General features: G+C 36.7%; 1 protein-coding gene across 3 annotated transcripts in view; it reads right to left on the bottom strand.

Moving 5' to 3' along the window:
* Positions 1-5,908: 5,908 nt before the first annotated feature.
* LOC145686738 (E3 ubiquitin-protein ligase MARCHF8) overlaps positions 5,909-23,792 on the bottom strand; it is a 40,754-nt gene continuing 22,870 nt past the window's right edge. For all 3 annotated transcript variants that reach the window (XM_081760360.1, XM_081760362.1, XM_081760361.1), the window contains exons 3-5: positions 20,670-20,761; positions 12,715-12,895; positions 5,909-8,565 (exon numbers count right to left, since the gene is read on the bottom strand). In XM_081760360.1, coding sequence (XP_081616486.1) covers positions 7,714-8,565; positions 12,715-12,895; positions 20,670-20,761 — 1,125 coding nt within the window. In that variant the 3' untranslated portion in view covers positions 5,909-7,713. The remainder of the gene's footprint in view (positions 8,566-12,714; positions 12,896-20,669; positions 20,762-23,792) is intronic.

Genomic DNA, 23,792 nt, shown 5'->3' with positions numbered 1-23,792 from the left:
CAGCATCTAAGACCATTTTAGGCTGGCACGTATCAGGAGGACGTTCCTCGGCGATCACACTACCTGGAGAATTGGGAAAGGAAGCGGCGTGGAAAAAGCGGAAGCGCTTTTACAACTTTCCGACTGATTGTCTCCACCAGTAATCCAACCCGGCACCGTTCGCACCATAGAGGAAAGTGTTAGCGACTACACTACGCGGAGCCACACCATTTACGGAGTTTTATACAGACAGAAACTAATGATAAGTATGACGGTACCAGGTCTGGGCTATAAGTTGGATGTATTAAAATCTCGCAGCCAAGTTCTTTAAAATTCCGATGGATGCGATCGCAATCTGGAGTTGTCAACGTAGTCACCCTTTGATTGACTCATTCCAGCCGTTTCTTTTGAATTACTAGGTGCACTGGTGCAAATTGTCGACAGTATAAGCCCAAGTCTATCATTCTGCTCGGCGGTAGCAGCTCGTGATGCACGATGCCCTTCCAATCTCACCAAAAACACAGCATAATCTTCCTGCACATGAGTCTGGGCTTTTTTAACAAGCTGTGGAGCTTCTTCCCGCTTCGACCATTATTTTCCTCTTGCATATTATTGTAGGTTTGCAGGATGAAAGCAACTGCGATAGGCACAGATACGTATTTACCGAGCCATTAATGGTAGTATTAAATTATTTTTAATCGGTCAAGTTTTTGACCACCTTGGATTTGAGTAAGCGTCTGCGTCTGCTATGAACTATTTTTTGGCATGAGAACTTCCTTGCTGTGTGCCATAGGTACTCCTGTCTAAGCATTAAAAGTATAAACAGGACTATGGAAGATAAAACAACATATCACTTTTATTTGAAAGATATGGATTTAAATGATCAATGCAATGACAGAACAGTTTTCATTTAATAACCAACAAGTTTATATTAGAACTTGACGACGCTATACCACTCATGTGTAGAGCAAAGCTTGGAAATAATGTCGAGTACAAAAAGTCATTTTCCTATTTGTTGGTCTTCACTCCTTTCTGAAAACTGGCCATTCAATTGTCCTCGACTTCTTAAGTAGCTTGAACTTTTTCTGCTGAATATGTAAAATTAATTTCTGTATGTAAGGCATTAACTGGATACACTGTACGATTATGCAATGGTAAATTCATTGTTACTTTTCCTGTAATACACCGTATTTGTACCTTACATCAGAATTTAAAGAATACCTTCAAAGTGGGGGATAAAACTGCTTTCGCCGCTATTGCCAGTGTGGCTTATGTCTTGTAGATCAGAAACCTCACTGCTTCCTAATAAAACCATGTTTCTTATATATAGATCTGCAGCTGTGGCGAAATAAAACACCGAAGATGGTGGCAAAATAAATTTTGGAAATGGTAATTTAATTTACACAGTTTTGTTCCAAAAATGTGAAGATGGAGTGGGGAAAGGAAGAAGATTGTGTTGCAGTTTTGGCCCTACCCAAGTGCAGACACCGTCGGACAACCATATTTAAGTTACCACAGAAACTGAACATTACACAGAAATTCGTTTATTGCACCATTCAGCGATATAATGAAACATCCTCTGTCGAGGATAAGCCTCGCACTGATAGACCTCGCTCTGTTAGGACACCAGGTGTCATTGAGGCAGTGAGGACAAGAATCGCTCGAAATCCGATCCGTAAGCAGAAACCCATATCTCTACAAATGATCATGTCGCGATCGTCAATGAAAAGGGTAACCAGTGAAGACACAGAATTGCATACCTATCTTAAAAGGACAGGCCAGCGGTTAAATCAGCGCTTGATGAAAATGCGACGTGACAGATTAAAGTTGCTCCTGGAGCAGTACGCAGATAACAAGCATTGACAAATTTTGTTCACAGATGAGAAAATTTTCACAGTTGAAGAATACCTCAACAGACAGAATTATAGTGTGTATGCTACAACCAGTGTTGGAGCATGTGAACAAGTTTCTTCAAGTCCAGCGAGGTCATCACCCTGCATTAGCGATGGTTTGGCTGGGTATATCGTACCTGAGTCCTACTGACATCTATTTTTGCCAAAAAGGTGTAAAAACGGGAGCGAAAGTGTACCAGAAGGACATTCTCGACAATGTGGTAAAACCCCTTGGCACCACTACGTTCAAAAATAAGCCTTGGGCGTTTTAACAGGACCCAGCAGCAACTCACAAGGCGAAGACGACGCAAGAGTGGTTTCGTCGCACCAAAATTACGTTCACCATCATCGAAAAATGACCCTCGACCAATCCAGACTTAAATCCTCTTTGTTACAAGATCTGGTCCTATTTTGAGGAAAAAGTGTGTAGAATTTAAAGAAGCTTTCAAAGTAAGGGGAAAAGAAAAACCTGAAGACTCCAAAGCCGGGTGTTGATTTTGCGGGGAAAGGAGCAAAGCTGGTTTCACCACCATTGTTGATGTGGCTTCCATCTTGTACAAGTCTGGAACTGATACAGCCTCTCAATAACACCATGTTTCTTACATATAAAGACCTGTAGCTGTGGCAAAACAAAACACCCTAAAATGGCAGGCAAAATAAGCTTTGGAAATGGCAGTTTATACTACGTACAAAAAATAATATAAATTCATTGTAGTTTTTTGTCATCAATTTACCAAAGCTCACATTAATCTCATATATAAAGGATTGTAAATGGTATTAGTTTGGTGAGAATGATAGTAGGTCCGTCCCAAGTGCATCATTAAAATAAAAATTTTAAAAAACTACAATGCTTGGTTAATCAAAGTAGCAGCTATCCTGCAATCACACATGTACCATCGTTCATCCAACAATTGCGTGAAAGAATGTGGTGTCTGCGGTGTGAAGAAGTCTTCAACCGTAAGTTGCAACGCCCGATTATGAGGGGAGGTCTTCCCTCTCAAGAAGTGCTCAAGATGCCGAAAAAGATGGTAGTCAGTGGAAAAGAGTACGGTGGATGAGGAAGGGTTTCATCTTCCAACTTATGGAGAGCCTACAACGTCCTTTCAGCGACATTTGTCCATGTATTGTCATGGGAAATGAGGACACAACGTTTTTTGATCATTTAGGGATGATTGCGGGCGAAGTTCCGGGACATTTCATGGAGTTCAGCACTGTAACGATTGATCAACAAATATATGATGAATAACTCTATACCCGTCATCATCAAAGGTATTCTGCCATTATCGGCAGGTCGCTTGCCGCAGTTGAGAAACTTCGATGCTCCACAGTCTTCAGCTAATCTCTGTACCTTCACGTACGATTTTTCTGTTTTGATATCGTCCATTAATTGTAAGCTCCTTCGCCCTCTCCCTCTTTTTCCTGCCACGATACTCCCTAGCATGTCCCTCATGATACAGTTCCTTCTTAGCTAATGTCCCAACCAGTTTCTCTTTATTAATGTCTAAAATTGTTCTTTTCTCCCCCATCATTTCTAACGCCCTCTCATCCGTTTTCCGCTCGACCCAGCTAATTCTTTCCATTCTTCTCCACATCCGCATTTCGAAAGCTTCCAGTCATTTTTCATCATTTTTGCATGATGTACAGTCCGCAGCAAAAAACCTGCAACATGAGTATGTAAATTTATTGTGAAACTACGCGTAACAGCCCAGGGAATCAACATAACGTCTAAGTAGCTCGATTCACGCCAGGAGAAATCTCGGCTTCCTCCCCTGCACACTTATTTTGGAGCAAAAGACCGTCATTTCACAATAAACTTACATGCTCATGCTGCAGGTTTTTTGCTGCTGACTGTACATGTTTCTGACCCATCCAGTACAATATTCCATACGAAGCATTTTGTGTGTCTTTTTCTCAACTCTTTATTTAAGGTCCCACAAAATAGTAGTTTCTTCCTCCTTTCGCCATTCCTATCCTTGGTTTTATTTCACATTTGCACGTTATACCCCCACTAATACTGCCCAAGTATCGAAAACTAGCCAACTGTTGCATTGTCTCCCCTCCTACTTCTATATTTGACACCGACTCCTTCGTTCCAATAACCATGGCTTTTATCTTTCTAACATTTATCTTCAGCCCATATTATTCACAGCCCTTCAAGTTTGTTAATGTCTTATTGATTTTCTCTTCAGATCATACTAGGAACAACAAATTCCAGGAAGTTTGGGAACAGTCCTCGACCTTGATCAAGATTTAACCACTATCATGACAGTCTACGATTAATTCTCATAGCAGATTCATTTTTCATTAAAAGTGGCAATCCGATACAGAAAATTTTTAATTTTTTTCCTTACGATCAGGGAAGTGCACACCTCCAGACTGTGATTCTTGTTCAGCGGTGTCAACATTAATGATTCAAACTTTCTCAGCTTACCGATTATATGGAGCTGCGAACGACAGAGGCATGGTGTATCCCTATCTCATTTGCGATGGCAGGAATACTTCTCCGAGGGTTCGCTTCCACGGTGTTCCTGAGGAGGTACTATTTTGCAATGCTATGTCACCGGAATGAAATATAGCCGATCGTTCATTCGCTATTCCTGGGCCAAACGTACTATCAATATTTTTAGCGGCTTGTTGTGCAGAATGTTCAAGTTTGAACTCATAAAGGAAAATCAGTAACAAATAGTTGTTCACCATTGTGCACTTTCATAATCCCTATTCAACAGATTAGGTTAGAGATCAGGTTTCTGGGTTTTCAGCGTCTATGGCTATTTTAGCCCGTCATACGCATGAGGGATGACGTCCCTCGGCGATCACACTGTCCGGGGAATTGAAAAGGAAGGAAGCAGCCTGGTACTATTGTTAGATACCATCCCGGCATTTTCCTGGTATGAATGAGGAAAACTCATGTAAAAAGCTCACTCAGGATGGCTGGCCTGAAAAAGCTGTTACACCTTTTGGACCAAGTGTCTTCACCGGGAATCGAATCCAGGACCGCTCGAACAAAAGATGATAGCGTTAGCGACTACGCTACGCGGGACTACTCCGTGTTCAACAACACATTGTCTCCTGATTGTGTGGGTATCGGTACCCCATCCTATTTGCTGGACGTGCATTGAGTTTATGACGTTAGTGTGTGATTTTAGCCCATCCCTGTGTTGTGTTGCTGAAGTGATTTTCCCAGCAGATCTCAAAATGGACATTTCATTTGCACCACCCTAGTACTAATTAATAAGCATGACAAAGTATCAATAACCAGAATACATCAAAACGAAGAAAATTACAAATTATAGACATACAGAAGGTTGTAAGCTTTATATCCGACTATTTTTGACGGGATAAGAGATACTACGCCACCACTACCCATCACATTCTATTTGACCTCTAGCATTGTGAACCTTACACGGCACCTCCGGTAGAAAGTGTTACATTCCGTATCTCACAGGCGAGCTGCACTCCACAACAACAACAACCAGTGTGATTTGTATATCAGATAGAAGCTAAACAAAACTTAAGAAGCAATCATAAAATGGAAGGTTTGTTCAATGATTATAATAAATAGCATTTATTCACGATTTCTTGCAAAAACGAAAAAATGGCGTTTTGCTACTACTGCAGGTTCTTACTTATATATTAGAAACTTTATACAGGGTGTACACAAAGTAGTATCGGTAATTCAATTTGTTGGAATGTGTCTTAGATGAGGTGCAGAGTGTCCGACCACGGCCAGAATCAAAGAGCAAAGATTGAGGGTTTTAGTTTCCTATATACGTGTAGATTGTTATCCTGTTTTCCCGCTTAGCAGCGCAACATTGAAACAACAATCGCTGCCATTACTCGAGACACACTGAATTAAATATAGAAAGAAGGTGTACACATTTTAAGGGAAAAATTGTGTTAATCTTTCCATATTATATGTGATTTATTATTGTACACTGAAGATCAGATTTATATTACACACAGTTTTAAAATCTCGATATTATTTCGTGTACACCCTATATGATTTTAATATTATCAGAACATAGGAGTACGAAAACTACTTCAACTTGTGTTTTTATTTTGTACAAGTTTTACATCGTTAAAGAAGCATATTCAACTGAAATTGGCTCACTTTTGGCATTACAATTTCTGTTACACCGTAATTTCAATTTTCATATCGTCAGTATTTTTCCTTTTGTAATTTTTTTGAAGTGAAAACAAACATCTAACGTCGCTACCTTTTTACAGAAAATCAATCATCTACTAGAAATTTGAAGGATTTAAATTTTGATTGTCAACCATGTTTTTTTTTCTTTCTTTCTTTCTTTAAAAAGAAGTTTTACTTGTAAAAGTACAAGTTTGATTTTTTTTATTAACAAAAATACACCAAAAAACTTTCGGCAAAAATTTCGTCAACACATTCTTATAAATCACACAGTTAATCGGCTTTGTTATTCTGATTTACCTACTGCTCAATCTGCAAGGACTTTTTTTATTTATTTATTTACATAAATTCTACGACGCTTTCACAGGGTTGGCTTGGCACAATTTCACTGATTTTTATCTACAAATGTGCTTTTACACAAGGGCTTATGTAAAACAAAAACAATATATATATATTTCATAGTTACAAAAGCCCAAACAGGGAAAAAAAAAAAGTCTTTAACAGTTCTAATTTCATTATCAACAAACTATTTACACAAGAGCGAATATTCTAGTTAATGTCACAAAATAAAACACTACTACGTAAAATTAGTCAAAAGAAAAATAATACTGCTCTTTTCAGGAACTCAAATCCATTAAGATCGCCAAGCCAAGATCAAATTTGTTCATTCATTTCTTTTAAGAACAATAATAAGAGTAACAAAAGGACACAAAAATTTATTGTTAAAAATCAAATCTAACCTAACCACAATTTGGTGGACATTTATTATATTCCATTCAAGTATGATCGTGTGAAACTTCTGGAAGATACGTGATTAAGGATTTTTTTCTTCTCTCCACCTCTTCAAACTTAATATTCACACTAAATCCATGCAACATTGTTTTTCGTTCACACAGTATTTTTTCGTATCTCCGTCATACAGTGGATATACAATAGTAGTAGTAGTAATAGTAGTAGTAGTAATGGTAGTAGTAACATGTAACAAATCTGTTATTATTATGGACATTTACACTACAGCACCATAAAATTCACGTTCAACGTAACTGAGAACCCTGTGAAATGCTGAAATGTAAACCCATCTCGATATACCATAAAAACGCTTGTTTTTTTTTTAAATTCTTCAAATGTACATATATATATACGTTTTTAAAACATTGTCCAATTCTATAAATATTAGAGAACAACAATTTTAATTTTAACTTTTCATAGAAAAATTAATGAAAAACTCAAACATTTATGTATCGATACTTTTAATATATCTACATAACGGAAATCCTAAGACGATGGAATCCTCAGACATCCTTTGTTTACAAACATGATAAAATGATTTTTTTTTATTAGTTTAACGGTCACTTGACACATCGCGTAACGTATAAAAAAGAAACATTTATTCCTATTATTCAAGCTATTTCATAAACTGTAGCAAGTTTCTATTTTTCAATTTTTTATCACCAGCAATTAACCACAAATCACATCACAGTTCAAAAGATTATATGTATAGGGCCTATGAATATTTTTATGTGTACTACACACACACATATCCATACACACAGTCACTGTCAAACAAACAACACGCACACACATGCACACATCTAAGTAGATACAGACACTCCTGCATGCTTGCTTTCGAGATTCAGTCAAAACGTCCTAATACACATATTAGGATGTACCTTAGAATTTCTTAAGCTGTCTCCGGAGTTAGTTCGTATTGAGATTACTACTCTCCTGTGATAGCAACGGAGATTGGGAGCCTAACGACGCTCGTGTACCGGAATGGATTCTTCCAGAAATTTCTCTACGATCCCGTACAACTACTTCATGATCTGGCAACGGTGAGGGCCATGGGCTGGTGGACCAGGACCGACTGGGGAGGGATTGGGCAGACTGTCGTCGAGATTTTACGGATTGAGGCACTTCGCCTAGATCGCTCAAGCAGGAAGGAGTTACATCCGCCACACTGACACAGTCCTGAGTTCGTTGCGAGTGAAGTCCAACAGTCGAAGCGGCAACTACGCGCTCCTGTCCAGTGTCCACTTCACCCAATAAGCTACTCGTTTCACTGATATCAGCACCAGGAACATTTCTTTCACTATTCACTATTGGTTCATTGCCACTCTCGGTCACACTATCACTGCGGTCAGTCTTCTTGTCATCGACATTCATGTTGACTTCGACTTCGGCGCAACATGACAAAACATTCCCGTGATTCGGCTTCGGTTCCGGTTCAATTAACAGTTCCTTCGGAGGCTGGGCTTTCTCTGGAGCATTTTGCACAAAGATCACCCTGTTGAAGGCCTTCCAGCGTCGGCACAGCTGCATGTACATTTTACACTGGATGTACATGAATACAAGCCCTCCTGTAAAACCAATAGCTACCACAATGAGTTTGGTCCAAAATGGCCACTCCAGGATTCCTCGTTGAATTTCTTCAGCGGTGCGATCAATAAGTACGTACAGAGACCAAACAACACACGTTAACGCTACCACATGAAACGTCACGCTGCAGAGGAGCTTCCGTCGCTCCACGGCTGACATATCAAGTTTCTCCCACTGAAAATAAACAACATAATATTAGAACATAATACTTTTTTTAGGTTACTTTTCTGTTTATGTCTTACATTCATACCTTTCAACTTAAATCAAAGCCTCTCCATATTAACTACAGCAATGGCATTTTGTATTGATACATAAATATTTTTCACTTAATTTATCTACTGATCGTTTTACTGTAAAATCAATTAAGTTATTACAAACTGATCGTTTTACTGTAAAATCAATTAAGTTATTACAAATGTATTTAGATTGCTATATGTGTAGGCAACGTTAATTAATTAAACATTACTTCAGTAACTGACAGAGTGATTCTGTGCTGGTTCAAGAAGTTTATTGCGCCTATAACGGAGAAGTTATTTAATATTTCACTGAAACCTCAGATTCCTGTTCCTGGCACAACAGAGAGCCACGAAAATTGAACTTACGATTAGAATCAATGCTGTAATTGGAACAAGAGTTTGTGGGAACTCAGATTATTGATGTAGCTTCAGTAAGAAACCATTACTATGGACAATTTGTTTCGATATTCTGTCTACTCCCTCTTCCCGTCCTTTAATATTCTAATTCTACTTTTCAAGATTTAATTCCTGAATGTACCTATACAAACTGATCGATTTCACAGCGAATATAACGCACTATTATTAATTATTTATTATTATTATTATTTTACTTCTAGTCTGACTTGATTGATATGATATAGGATAAAATCTATAGTTTGTAACAAGTCATAAGAACCTTACTTATTCTAACAACACCTTCTATTCTATTCATCTCCCTCGCGGGAGATTTTATAATTAAAAAGTCGCAGCATTAAGGCCAAGTTGACTGCTTCCCTAGAATTGTTTTAAATCTTTTTGTTGTTAATGGAATTGTAGAAGATGGCCTGTTTCAAATAGTTCTGTTTCCACACTACTTTGTGAATTAAAAAGGAAGGCAGAAGCGTAGAACATACAAAAAATTATGTATAACACTATAAAAATTGTAATGCACTAAATTATGTCCAAAATTGAAATTGTTAAAAATTAAATTGAAATAATTGAAGAGCATGACGCTCTATTGTGTAGAACATTCTACGCCATCTTGCCAACCCAACAACACCTTATGTAACAACAAAATATATAATTCCTATAACGATACAAAATGTAACAATACAAATTTTAAAACATTTCAATTCAATTATCAGAACAATAATATATTCTAATAATTCAAATATTTGAAATTTTCTATGGTTAGAATAAGGTTCTTATGATTTGCTACAAACTATAATACAATTTTTAAAAAAATACAGAGTTACTTAGCAATGAATTCAGATAAATAATTTTATATATACTATTTCATATTATTGTAGCAACAACACAGAAAAGCAACAAAATTTGGATTATACAAGGGCTTCAAGAACTTTGTTGTACAAATTACACAACCAGTCCTCCCCCCACATACAAAAAAAGAAGAAGAAGAAGTTCTGTAAAGCGGACCCCAGGATATGGATTTGATGCATTTTGTGCAAATTTTGAAATCCCAGTAAGATTGACTGGGTCAATTTTGTTTTATGCGCGAAAAACGTATGTGCTCTATTACGTACCAAAATATACTGAAATTTTTCGCCCATTAAAAAAAAAAAATCGATTGTCTTAGGCTTGCGAAATTTGGATTCTGCGTTACAAACTACCAGAAATTTTATTTTTTTGTGTGTGACTTTATTATTATTATTATTATTATTATTATTATTATTATTATTATTATTATTATTATTATTATTATTATTATTATTTTCCATTCGTAGAGATAAGAAAAAGAGGAAAGTGATCAGAAGTAGGTGGTTTTCAATCTTAAAACGGTGGGTGTTTTCCAATCCGTCTGGCTCCACACTGGTAAGGCGTCTTATCTTAAATCAAAAAGCAGAGTTTTCAAAAACTTGACCTGCCCGCTTTTCAGACTTAACATCGCCTGACGTTTTTTTTTTTTTTGTTTTTTTTGTTTTTTTTTTTTTAATGCTGGATTTCTTGAAGTGAAAGGTGCACGACAACAACCACAGAACAATTGACAAGAAACATTGAAACAGAAGAGGACGCAATTACCAGGGAGACCCTTCGGAAAGTTTCATGGAAAATGATAAGGTGCGTAAAATTATGTCCGCAGGAACAGAGTTTGAACACTTACTGTAAAGCGCCTTCTCCCTTTCTTCAAGGCAATATGGGTTGCTAGTTGCCGGTGAGTAATTATTTTTACCGTATTTATTATTTTACTGATGAATCACATTGCTCAACGTGTGCGAGGATCAGTTACATCTGTGGGAGTATTTTTGCTGGAACATTGTTGTCAGAATGCGCTAGTTTATTTTATTTTTTTTTTTCTGAATACGTAGAAAATAGCCTTTATAACTGTCAACGCTGCAACATAACATGCAGTTTTTGTCCCATCCGATAAATATTGATGCGTACTAAACATTAACATTAAGAACTACCGCGATTATTTATTTTATTTATTTATTTATTTATTTATTTTTTTTGTTCCTCGCAATTGATAAGAAATTTGCAAATTTCGTTTGTTTAAACAATTATTAAAATTCAACGTTACGATGTGATTTTATTTTCGAAAACCTCTTTAAATAACGTTTAACTCACAAAAATCATGTCTCTATCATTCTTACTTCAAAAAATATACTCGATCAAAGTTTGGACTGCATTTCTTTTAGAACACTGTGTGATTTCGTTCCAATACCGTATTTCACTAAGAAATAATAGTTTGGCTTTGAATTGTCAGGTTCTCCTCCATGCCGGTCGGTTAATCTATTAACTGAGTAACCAACAATAAGGCCAATTATTCTGTACTTAAGCGCTTTCCAACAACAGTGGATATTACAATTGAGAAATCATAGGTATATAACACAAATGCTCATTACTTTATATATACAAGTTATTATTATTATTATTATTATTATTATTATTATTATTATTATTATTATTATTATTATTATTAAGTATTCTGCCTTTCGGCAGGTCCTGGGACTAATGAGGATTTTTTTTTCAATTTTAGATTTGGCCCTGGAAATGTTTCTTTCGCTTTTCTCGCTCTTCAGCTTCCTCTTTTAACTCACAATATTTTCTCGTATCTTTCAAATCATCGATCAGCTATGTTCTTCTTCCAATTCCTCGCTTCCCTTCCATCTTTCCTTCTATAGCGGTGTGAAGAAGACAATTTCTTCGCAAGATGTGTCCAATCCAATTGGCCTTTCTACAAAGGATGGTGGCTAAAAGTGTCCTCTTCTTTCTTATCCGCTTTAAAACATCTTCGTTTGTTGCTCTCTCTGTCCATTTTATATTCTCCATTTTCCTCCAACACCACATTTCGAAGCTCTCCAAATATTTCTTCTCTAACTTCCGTAATGTTGAAGTCTCTGAACCATACAGTCCAATGCTCCATATATAACACTTGACCAACTTCTTAAGTCCAATATTGAGCCTGCTAGTTAAGAGTGATATTTTCTTGTTGAATGCTTCTTTAGCTATGGCAATTCTTGACCTAATCTCTTTGGTGCAGTAAGCGTCTCTCGTCAAAATACTTCCCAGATGCACTTGGATATTGGTAGGCTTAAAATAACAATGGAATAATAAAAATCTGGATGCTCGACTGGAATCCCTAACTTCAGGCATATTTAATAGTCGGGGTTCTTTATTACGCCTATTTAGCGCCCAGATTGTTCTGTTATACCAACGCTTTTCTATGCTTACTAAAAAGTGAATTGTTCCCGCTCTCTCATTCTGCATCTTCCACATTAAATTCCTGAAAATGAACGCCATTTTCTTTTTCTCTTTCTCTGAAGCAAAAAGCCCCGGAATATGCAATGACTTAGAGAAACAGTAAATCCACCTTTTGATACAAAAGATAATCTCTCCTAATTGACAACTTTTACGCATACCATCCATCAAGTGTAATCATCATCATCATTTTTTAAATCTTACTCTACCGTATCTGTTAACGTCCTCAAAAATACAAAAATAAATATAGTACATAAACCTACTAAATTACACTATTCACCGCACTAAGGACATTTCTCTCTTTTATTAAATGAATAATTTCTACGTGTTTTGCGTTCTCTGAATCATTTATTTTCATACAATAATAATATTAAACGATAGAACTTACCTCGCTAAAAGGCTTAATTTTGCTCTGCATAATGAACTGAAATTTACATAGTTCACAACTTCGTATGTCAGAGGACTTGATCCACTGCTGGAGGCATGCTTGGTGAACATAGCGCAAAGATCCTGAACAATAGCATGGAGCAATAAGGGGAACTTCACTGTCTCCTTCACAATGGCAAATTCTGTAACAAAACAACCAAGATATAGAAACACATTTTCGTACATTTAACATACATGTATAAGCAACTGAGTATATATAAAATAATGAGAGATCATTGAAACAAAAACAGGTATCAATAAGAAGACACTATTACAACGAGGAAATATTTTTCCACTATGTAAACAAATGAAATGAAATCTTTAAGTTTTATGTACCACGGTATGCCGACTAGGCTAAAGGAGACGGTGATGATGAGAAATGAATAAAATGGTGGAATGAAGAAAATGGGAGGAAACGGGAGAACCCCAAGAAAACCCACGCACACGGCGTTTATCCACCACAAAAGTCACTTGGCGCGACCTGGGATCAAACCAAGGACCCCATGCACCATAGGTGAACGCTCTACCACTGAACCACCGCGGTCCGTTTTCCACTATGTAGTAATCAAGGATCTGTAAATGAAAGAAAAGCTTCTTAAATTTCCTGGTGTTGCAATGTCATTAAAGGTTACGGTAGGCCAGATGAAGTACATTTAACTAGATGGTATGTAGTCAGTGCTTTGATTCCCAGCGTCATTATTTCTGGCTTTGCAGCTCAAGTTAGTTCTCCACTGCTAGGCCAATACCGAAAAATAGATTCCCCAACGGCGATTAAGCCCAAAGCCATGCGCGCTAACCTTTCAGGAAAGCTCAGACACATCTAACTTATTTCAATAATACATTAACATTAATACAGGAATATCTTGAAAGTTCATTCCCTTGAAGCATGAAATACAGTATTAAAAGTTAATAATGGTCACGTTAATAGCTTACAGCTTTATGAAATAGGAATAACAAGACATCACTAGCAAGAATCTGTCATATGTAAGAATATTCATACTTAATATTCATTTCGGGACCCAATTGCAATATCCATACTGGCAGCTATTTTCGATCTTTCGTTTCTTTTTCACCATCTGTTGGAATTACACATTGAATCATGAAAAAATAAAGCCTGAAATTACGCTTTTAATTGTATATGGAATTATGGAACTATATACGACTGGTTACGATTGTAAGCTTATATAAACAAAGATGTAATAATTCGGGGAGAAACCAAAGTAGTACGAAGACAATTGTATTCTTGAGAAACAACAAAATATAGTCTCCGTATATGCCAAACGTGTAAGTTAAGTTTTTGCCACAATATCAATAAGTAAAAGGAAAGAAAAAAATATGCGAAGAAAATCGTTCAAAATAATAAATTTCCAATCACTGAATTCAGAAGGACGTCAGATGACAGAATGAGAGAACAACAGTACGGGAGGAGATTATTACCACTGCATAATACATCTGATATGGAATCGAAACATACCTACAAAAGCTATGCAGCACATACTTCATACCCAAATTAACTTACCTACAGGAATGTGTACAACTACGAAATGGGAAAGTAGTTTTACTAACAATTCCACACAGCGGAGATGAGAGTCTTAAATGTATTCTCGAAAAGATGAATGAAATAAAATGAATGAAACAAATATAATGAAATCATAATGAAACACCATACCAAGAGAATGTTGAAGAAATAATAGAAACAAGAATTTTAAGAAAACTAAAAATACCTCAAAGGATTGTAACAGTTTACTAATAAATGATATTTTTTCTTACTTTATACGTAATTTTCTGTTTTATACGTTACATTTATGCTAACAATTCGAATAATAAGATGATTCACCACTATCATGCACCATAAGAACTAGCCTGGAAATTAGACACATCTAATACACTTCACAATTTTTTTTATTCTCTATTCTCCATTAATAATATTTTTTTTCAGTTGTCATAGCAACTTTTAAATAAATAGCTATATCTTGTTACTGCAACTACTATTACATGAATATCTATCTGATATCGACATAAAATATATTATATATTATTTTTTTCTTCACAACAGATTGTGTACTTTTAAGCACCGTTGCCCAAAATAACTACAAGATAAAGAATTAAAGTAATTCACTGATACACAATATCGTTGTATATATGGCTCCCGACTAGGACTTCTTAAATTGGTTACAATTGGACCGTTACATATTTTTACATACTTGGTCACCTTACTTTCGAACAACCCTCGTATATATATATATATACATACATATTATATATTTATATATATATACTCATATTTTTCTCAATATTATTCTTATATTCATTGAATAATTAATTATATTTTAATTCTATAAATTTATCGACAAAGATGACTTATTCAAAACATGATCTGTTTATTAATTATTCAAGTCCTAAAATACATTCTTTGACTCAACATCATTCGGGCTCATTGACAAATTAAATTAGAGTATATTGAAATATAACCTATTACTTTCATTTGGCCATCATTAAGATGATTATAAAAGACTTTGAAAGCACAATACTGATAAGTGAAGCGAATTGCAAAATAAATCATAACAATACTCAAAAGTGAAACAAAACAAAAATTAATCAATATCATATCAAAGAATAATACAAATAAAAAACATATTATACTAAGAATCAATCTGGAAGCTCGACATTATCTATGTTAATCTTGGATAAAACTTCTGAAGGAACTAAAGTTTTAACTAGCTGTATCCATTTACCTTTGGTATGTTTTGACGGACGCCATAATTTCAACTCGTCAATATTACGTAAACCCAAAAGTTTACCAGTCTTCACATCCATTAATTCAAAAACTTTAGGGTGAGCATACATCTTCTATCTCATCACCAAACATCCAATGACAATTACTGATGGGAATATATTGATAATTATTTCTAAGATCTAAAGTTTTAAGGTTAGTTTCATTTACAGAAAAACACTCCTGCGAATAAGTTGCTGGCGTAGCTTTAACCCGTCCCACGTCAGCCACATCTAGTTTAAATTAGCATTACCAAATGAGTCGGTTAGGTTACATTGAATGGCACAATCTTGAGTACCGTTCTGTATGTTATTTATGTCTCCAGTTTTTTTTATTCCTGTTTTGATAATTTCTGCCCTCTATGAAATTACTACGAAACCCATTTCGATGAAAATTAGATCTATTGTTTGTCTGATTTCTAAATGTTGTACGATTACTATTTCTGTTTCTTCTAAAATTAGGTGCGGTTCTATTACCGGTATTGAATCTCATTACTTCTTACATTAGGATTACACTGTTCCTTTACATTGATATTTCGAACATGAATAGGATTAACTTGGTTTCGGTTAGTATTAGCTTGGTTTCGGTTATTATTACCTTGCATCACTGATTGACTTTCAAAATTTTGCACTATCATTTATGATTGAAATTAACGCATTGTGCAGAGATCAGTACTTGCTGTAACCTAAAAGGTAACAATATTCGAATCGATGCTGTAACTCGTGATTCCTGTTGGTATGGATTAATTAATTTCAACTCATTATAAACGGAAATCACAAAATGAGACTTATCCATTTTTGGATCATAATGCCTGTTTCGAACTAAGGCGTTCGGTTTGCCAACATAAAATCATTTTCAAAATTTGAAATCAGAGCGTTTTTGAAATCTAAGTAGTTACGTAAACTATCCCTGATCGCTTTGAACCATACTGAGCAAGGTGGTAGTAAAACATGTGGCAAAATTTTAAGAAATTTGGATTTGTGTACGCCAATTAGATCGCACTCTTCTTCAATTTTTTTTCAAAAATGTACTGGCTGGTATGTCTTCCGATCGACCACTAAATTTGGTTAGAGATCTTATTTCACTAAATCTAAAATGACTATTATTATTAGAATGTTTCAAATGTTTAGACTTTACGTATATATGATTCCTACGATGCGATGAATGTGGTCTTCTCTCTTCTCTCCCGATACGAAAATGACTATTATCCCTTTCCGAATCGCTTTCAGGTATATCACCTTCTACTATAGCTAATCTGGGTTCAGCTGGCATATTGTTCAGCTGACGACCGGATCAAGATTACCTTATACGGTATTAATCTTTTTCTTAATCGAATGTATTTCTTCCTGTAATTCTCGAATTTGATTTGTGTGCTCATTAACTTGAGTTTCAAACACTTCCACAGAACTTTGTACAATTGTAAATCCGTGCAGAATTTGTACCAACCTACAGTCTGTTCGTTTTAGTTTAGTGTTTATTTGGTGTGTGATTTGTTCCAATTTATTATCCATTTACTGCGTCATGGACTGTCTTATTTGCTCAAATTTAAGTGTCCATCTGCTGTGTCATTTGCTGCATCGTAGAATTTACCTGCTCGAATTTAGTATCCATTTGCTGTGTTAATTGTTCACCTAGCTGTTTTATAAGATCAGCCACAGCTGGTAGCAATTCCCTATGCACAATACCGCGAGCAGTCCACCAAACACACAGGAGGACCTTCTTCTGATGCAATGCTGGTTTCGGCTGTTTCGGAATCAGTTGATGGGATGCTAACCAATGATGACGGCGCCGTGGAGCTTTGTACAGGACTCACTTCTCATCACATGTGAACACCTTGTCCAGAAATGGCTCTTTCCTCAGACAAGACAGCAAAGAAACACAGCTGTCTGCTCGCGTTGCCTTCTGCCCGGAGTCAAATCATGTGGGACCCATCGACCCTACTTGTAGTACTTCCCAAGTTGATGAAGGTGCGGCCGAATGGTTTCTCAACTCTCACTGAATTGTAATCCCAGTTTCCCACATGTCTGGCCACTATTCGCCTCAATTACTGCCTAAGATCTTCATTTTGTCTTCGTTGTTCTTCTGGCACGTGGTGCGTCTTCGAGTGTTTCGTCACCGTCCTTAAACTTGTTAAAACACCGCTCCACTGACCACGTAGTCGCGACACCCTCATCAAAGGCCTGGCATATCTTCCGCCCGCTTCAGCGGCATTTGATTCCAGTTTGAACTCGTACAGCATACACGCCCTTATGACGCTATGTGGAGGTCCCATGTTCACTCTGTCCTTACGCAAGTTCACGGTGTAACTGAACTGCCACACGAACAACTGACCTTCACCTTATCTCCATTCGCATTCAACTCACGGTGTGAGGGCCAATGGAACACAGACCTCCACAAAAAGTGACAGAACTTTCTTGGTTACCTTTATAATAATGAAGTATACAGTGTGTTTTTAAACAAGACAGACAACATTTGAGAGCTGATCCCTGACACGAAAGTAAGTGACAAAAATATAGGCTAACCAGGGTGTATTTTCGGCATTATGACCAGCTGAAAATTTTTGGAAAAATGCAGGAACAGTATAATTGGAGAATGTCGGGTAAAAAGGAATGTCTATTATATGTAGTTTTAGATTTCATTAATGTACAATTTGATGTGACGCAAGGGCTGCCGCACGTGGGTGGCTCTGAAAGAAATTGAGGAAAATAAACAATCAAGTACAAGAATTCACGAAAGATAACAATATAGGAAGGGTAATCATCAAGAACGTTATTCTGTTTTTTATGAGTTCGTTTAACGTCCATTACATGCTGGGCGTGGAGCTTCTCTTTTAAGTGCTCTTCGCTGATATTTTGGAAATCAAATCAAGTAATAACACTTCTACTAGTGTCCAGATGACGGTGGGCTTCGACTAAGACAGGGAAAGGTCCAACGACGCATAAATAAAGTGCTATTGCGTAATTTCTTAACACCGGCAGAAGGAAGAGCACTGTGGCAACATTATGAATAACAAAAGGTGATAATTTACCTATACCACCTAAAGTATCATTGGATCGGTCTTTGATTATTAAATACCGGGATCTATTTCTCGGTATGCTCACTTCCTGAGAAGGGTGAGTTTTGATGCGAAGCCATATTGATGAAATAATCCAAATCTGCATTTCTTCGACAAGGTTTTAGGAGTACGTAGCAACTAGTGTATCTGGATCATTATGTCAGCAAGCTGAGTCATAGCTCAAAGCAAGAGGATGAACAATTGTAATAAGACAGGACCACTTGTAGCCCCGACTGATAAATACTGATTTAGAAGAAGCTACTGTACACATAAATTAGACAAATTCAGTAATGTCAAGAACAGTCAAATAAAAAAAATCACCAAAAAAGAAACTAATTTAGTAATATTTTTTGATTAATTTGTCAATGTTCAGTGTGCTATGTCATATTCAAGACAGTAAAACTGCACTGAGCAGAGCACAAAGTCTTCATTTGATGACAGAGTTCCACAGAAAACATTTCTTCAATAAGTACGTTGATCTTCATCGAATTTCATATTTCACAAGTCAAGTTCGTTATATGCTGCCATTTATTTCATTATGTGAAATTCATCACTTTCAACAGTATTTCTATTACTTTCTGCAGCACCCGTTTAAGAATGGAAGTAACATCTTCCATGTCGTTGTAACCACCTTTCCCTCTCAATGGAAGTTCGTTCACTACTTCCGCTGAGGGCAAGGGCGCCCATCAGGGGGGGAGCAACGCGGGGCGTTTGCCCCCCCCCCAAGAGGAAATTATTCTTGGAAATATCGAAAACCCAATGGAGTTTTTACATTAGTTACAGCAAAATTTGGAACTATATTTGAAATGTCGCTTACACTTGCCCCCCCTTGGAAATCACAACATGGGCGCCCTTGGCTGAGGGATGTTAATTAATTTAACACAATGAAGAATGATTTCAAGACCAAAAGTATCTCGTCACTTACGTAATTAATGGTACTTTATGGTAACCCACTTGAAGTTTTAGAAGATATATCACAACAATTGTTGGATGCTTTATAAAAATAAGGTGCTGGTGTAGTTTTAGCGCACCGCATTTTGGAAGATTGACAGGTGAAATACTTTGCATGAAAAGACATGTTTATAAGGAACAGTTTTCTGCACGCAACAGAATTAAATACAAAGTAATACAGCTGTATTTTAGGTTTACAAGTGCAGGGTTACTAGTGTAAAATTATTACACGTACTTTACGACGGATAAAATAAGTGGGTGAATATGAAAGATGACTCTATTAGATGCTATTTTCTACCGACAGCGTACTTCTTTACAGTGTAGAGATGCTGTATTTTTTGTTTACAAATGAAGCGTTACTAGTATGAAAGCATGACAAGTACTATTGAAACTCGTATCATTATCAAAACCCTCTTCTTTTCACTACCTTCGCTTATACGTACAATCATCATCGCTACCGCTCGGGACCCCAGTTTCGCCCTGCCCTGTCTCGGTTAGATATTATTCGTACTTTTTAATGGCCACCTAGCACAAGTTAGTTTGTGCTGTTTGCACTATAGTTTTTATGCCATACATTCGGAAGCCGCATTTATACGCAAACCTAAAAGAAGTGTAATTTTTCAACAAATACTTCTAGTGTCCCCCTTAAATTTTATCTATGCGACGTGAGGTATTTTCATGTCGCCCACCGCAAATATTTTAGAGGGCGATAAGAAAGAAACTAGTGAAAGAATTACATTTCCTCAGCAATTATTTCGAGTGGTACTCCAAAAGTAAACCCGTACAAAATAAAATAAAATAAAATGTACGACGTAATTGCTTGAAAACTCCCTTCTTCCACTGCACAAACTACCATCTGTTGCAAGCGGTGAGAACTGACAACACCTTTCATTCTGGTGGCAGGACAAACGACTGCTAAGCAGCGAAAAGATGATGATGATGATGAATACGCTACATCAACAAGGGAAAAACTGTAAGGAGTTCTTGGCTCATTATATCTGTATAAATGAAATACAACGACACTATATTAAAAACGCAATTACTAACTTTGCTATTAACAAGAGTAACAAACATGAATATTAAGTAATATCATAGAAAACTCAGTACATGCTCACATATATTCACAATGCATACTTACCTACAAATGTCATGATTGTTCGAAAGAGTTGAAGCTTGAGATGCACATCGTTCCTGAGACAAGGTCTGTGCTGAAGGTGTGTAAACAGGTTCCTATGAAATTAAATAAAAATAAATAAATAATCACATGAAAAACATTATGCCTTAGTTATTTTTATTTTGCTATAAAATACAGCAGAAACATGAACATCTCTACTAATTGGAGTCAAAAACTGACAGGATAATAAAGCAGCGGAACTTCAGTCTCATCTCTCATCCTTTTAAAAACCATTTTTAAGACTTCTATTCAAACTCTTCTGGTAAGTAGATTTAACTAAACTAAAAATGAAATACCACATTAAACTTCCTCATTTCAAATTTCTAAACTGATCTATAAATCTTGTCAACACTAATTTTTGGTACTTAAAAAAAGAAAGAAAAAAAAACATATTATGTATAGAAAACTAACTAGGCTACATGTGTAAAAAATAATCTTTCAGGGTTCTTCAGAAAGAAAACGAAACATTTGTTAATAAATAATATGCACTAACAAAAGTCATGTTCGACAAAATCAACGAAACAATTTTTTAATCGTAATATATATATATATATATATATATATATATATATATATATATATATATATATATATATATATATATATACAGAGAGAGAGAGAGAGAGAGAGGGGGGGGGGTTCAAAACAACACCGACAACATTTGGGATATGATTCCTGACACTAAGATAAGACAATAAGCACAGACCAACCTGGGTGCACAAATTCTTCCTTTCGGAGTTATGGGCTGCCAAAAACATTTTATAAAAAAATGTAATTTTAAAGGTCCATAGCTCCAAAACTATGGGATCTACCGTAGTTGGGTCAACACTTCCCTTAGGAACTAGTATACGCCCTATCCAGATATCCATGTTTCATAGGCCTGTGGTACCTCCGCAATAATTTTTATAGAGCTACTTGGTGAGTACTTCAAATTACATGCCCGTAGACAAATTCCCTCATAAAAATTGTTACGTGAGTACGTTAGGATTCTGAAACAAGTATTTTTAGATAGCGTACATGTTAGTTCCTAAGTCAGTCTTAACCCGACTATGGTAGGTACAATAGTTTAGGAGTTATGAACCTTTAAAGTTCAATTTTTCAGGTTTTCGGCAACCTATAACTCCGAAAGGAAGCATCTGTGCACCCAGGTTGGTCTATACTTTTTGTCTTATCTTGGAAGTGGTGTCAAGATTCACTTCCCAAACGTTGTCGGTGTTGTTTTGAAATACCCTGTATAGATATAGATAGATAGTCAGTCACAAAGAAATAGCACCAATGAGAACAATCCTGATATGCATTGCATTGAATTTGTGGATAGTACGTCACTTAATGTATAAAGCTTAGGGTTTTCTTTCAATGTTCATACGGAGGATAGTGCTAATATTAAAAAATGTAAGTTTTCTCAAAGGGGTGCAAAGCAGTGTCGGCACTCTAGACCAGAGGAAGGCACGGTGGCTCAGTGGTAGGGCGTTTATCTCCGGTGCATGAGATCCGTAGTTCGATCTCTGGTCAAGTAAGTTTGTGGTGGACCACAGCGTGTTCGTGAGTTTTCTCGGGTAATTCTGTTTCTTCCTACATCCGCATTCCGCTAATTATTCCATCATTACTCACTTGCCTTATCCAATCGTCTTCCTTAGCCTAAAGGGCATAAACGTGGAACGTTAAACTGAACGATTTGACTTTTTCCTCTAGGCCTGAGCTGGGATCTACTCATGTGACAATACAGCAGGTGATGGTTTTTTCCGAGTTCATGAAGGTAACGCACTACAGTGGATTGGGACACGCCGAGTTAGTTTGACAGTCATCGTGTGCTGGTAGATGGAGTTTTCTCAATGGCGTATCATATGTCCTCAGAATCTGTTTACCTGGAGCGGTCGGAGCTCGGTTGATCTTTGATATTCTTATAACCTGCATGAAATTTCTGAAAAAAAAAAAAAAAATAATCATCTTTGAGCTTTACGTTCGACAGTTATGCTGGTTAGGCTAAAGGAGACGGTGATGATGAGTAATGAATGAAATGGTGGAATGAAGAAAGTGGGAGGAAACGGGAGAACCTCGAGAAAACCCACGCACGCGGTGTTTGTCCATCAAAAAGTTCACTTGGCAGGGGCTGGGATCGAACCCGGGACCCCAAGCACCAGAGGTGAACGCTCTACCACTGAGCCATCGCGGCCCCTCTAGAACCAACAAGTTTCTATACTGTGCTTCACTACACCTTTCCCTTTCGCATGGCAAATTTCTGCGTTGCTGTTGCATCGTTACGATCGTGTTCGAACTCACATAGTTACGGTTTACGTATGAGACGTTGCTGAGCACTCACCGTCACTCCCATAAAAAACTGACGGAGCTGTGGCTTCTGTATTGAACTGTCCGCTTGCCACACTACCTCTTGGACCAGTTTGACCTTGTGCTTATGATCGATCACGGCGCCTAATCTTTGGGTTGTGGAAATACTGTAATACTTGTAACTCACACTTGTAGTATTTCAGACTTAAGAATTGACTACGAAATCTGTCAACAGGGACACGGAAACAGGAGTCTGGCCTCTATTAACCTCTTCCTACTGTCTGTGAATTGACTTATAAAAAATAAAATACGTTGTTTCCAGACGTAATTCTGAAAGTTTAGTAAATCTTATCTTTCTAAATAGAAGTATCCTTGCTCAGGGGTGAACAAGGCGGGGTTTTAGGGTCAAGTTGAACTCATAAGAATATTAGGGTGGACAATATTTCATTCAAAATGGTAAAATCAAACTGGAGAATGGAAAACTGGGAGGAGGGAAGAATAATGGTAATTTTGGGAGACTACGCCCAAGCCCTTAGGCGGCGGGACGATAGCACTTTTGTCCTTAGTAACAGTACACATATCAACTATGTAAATAATAATATATTGACATTATATACGATAAAAGGAGGAAACAGCGAAACTGACACCGCACTGACTACTCTGTAGTGCACATTCTACACAAAGAGTGAAAAAAATGCACGATTCATCCGGACACTGAACCCGTGTCCCCGGCTTACTTTACTTATGAATTAACCACTATGCTACCCAATCCAGACCCTGAACAGACACAAATTTTATTAA

The sequence above is a fragment of the Thermobia domestica genome, chromosome 5 (genome assembly GCF_964235325.1).
Source record: "Thermobia domestica chromosome 5, izTheDome1.hap1.1, whole genome shotgun sequence".
In the NCBI taxonomy this organism is placed as follows: Eukaryota; Metazoa; Arthropoda; class Insecta; order Zygentoma; family Lepismatidae; genus Thermobia; species Thermobia domestica.
The sequence above is the reverse complement of the archived record's forward strand: the minus strand, read 5'-3'. Positions and strand labels throughout refer to the sequence as shown.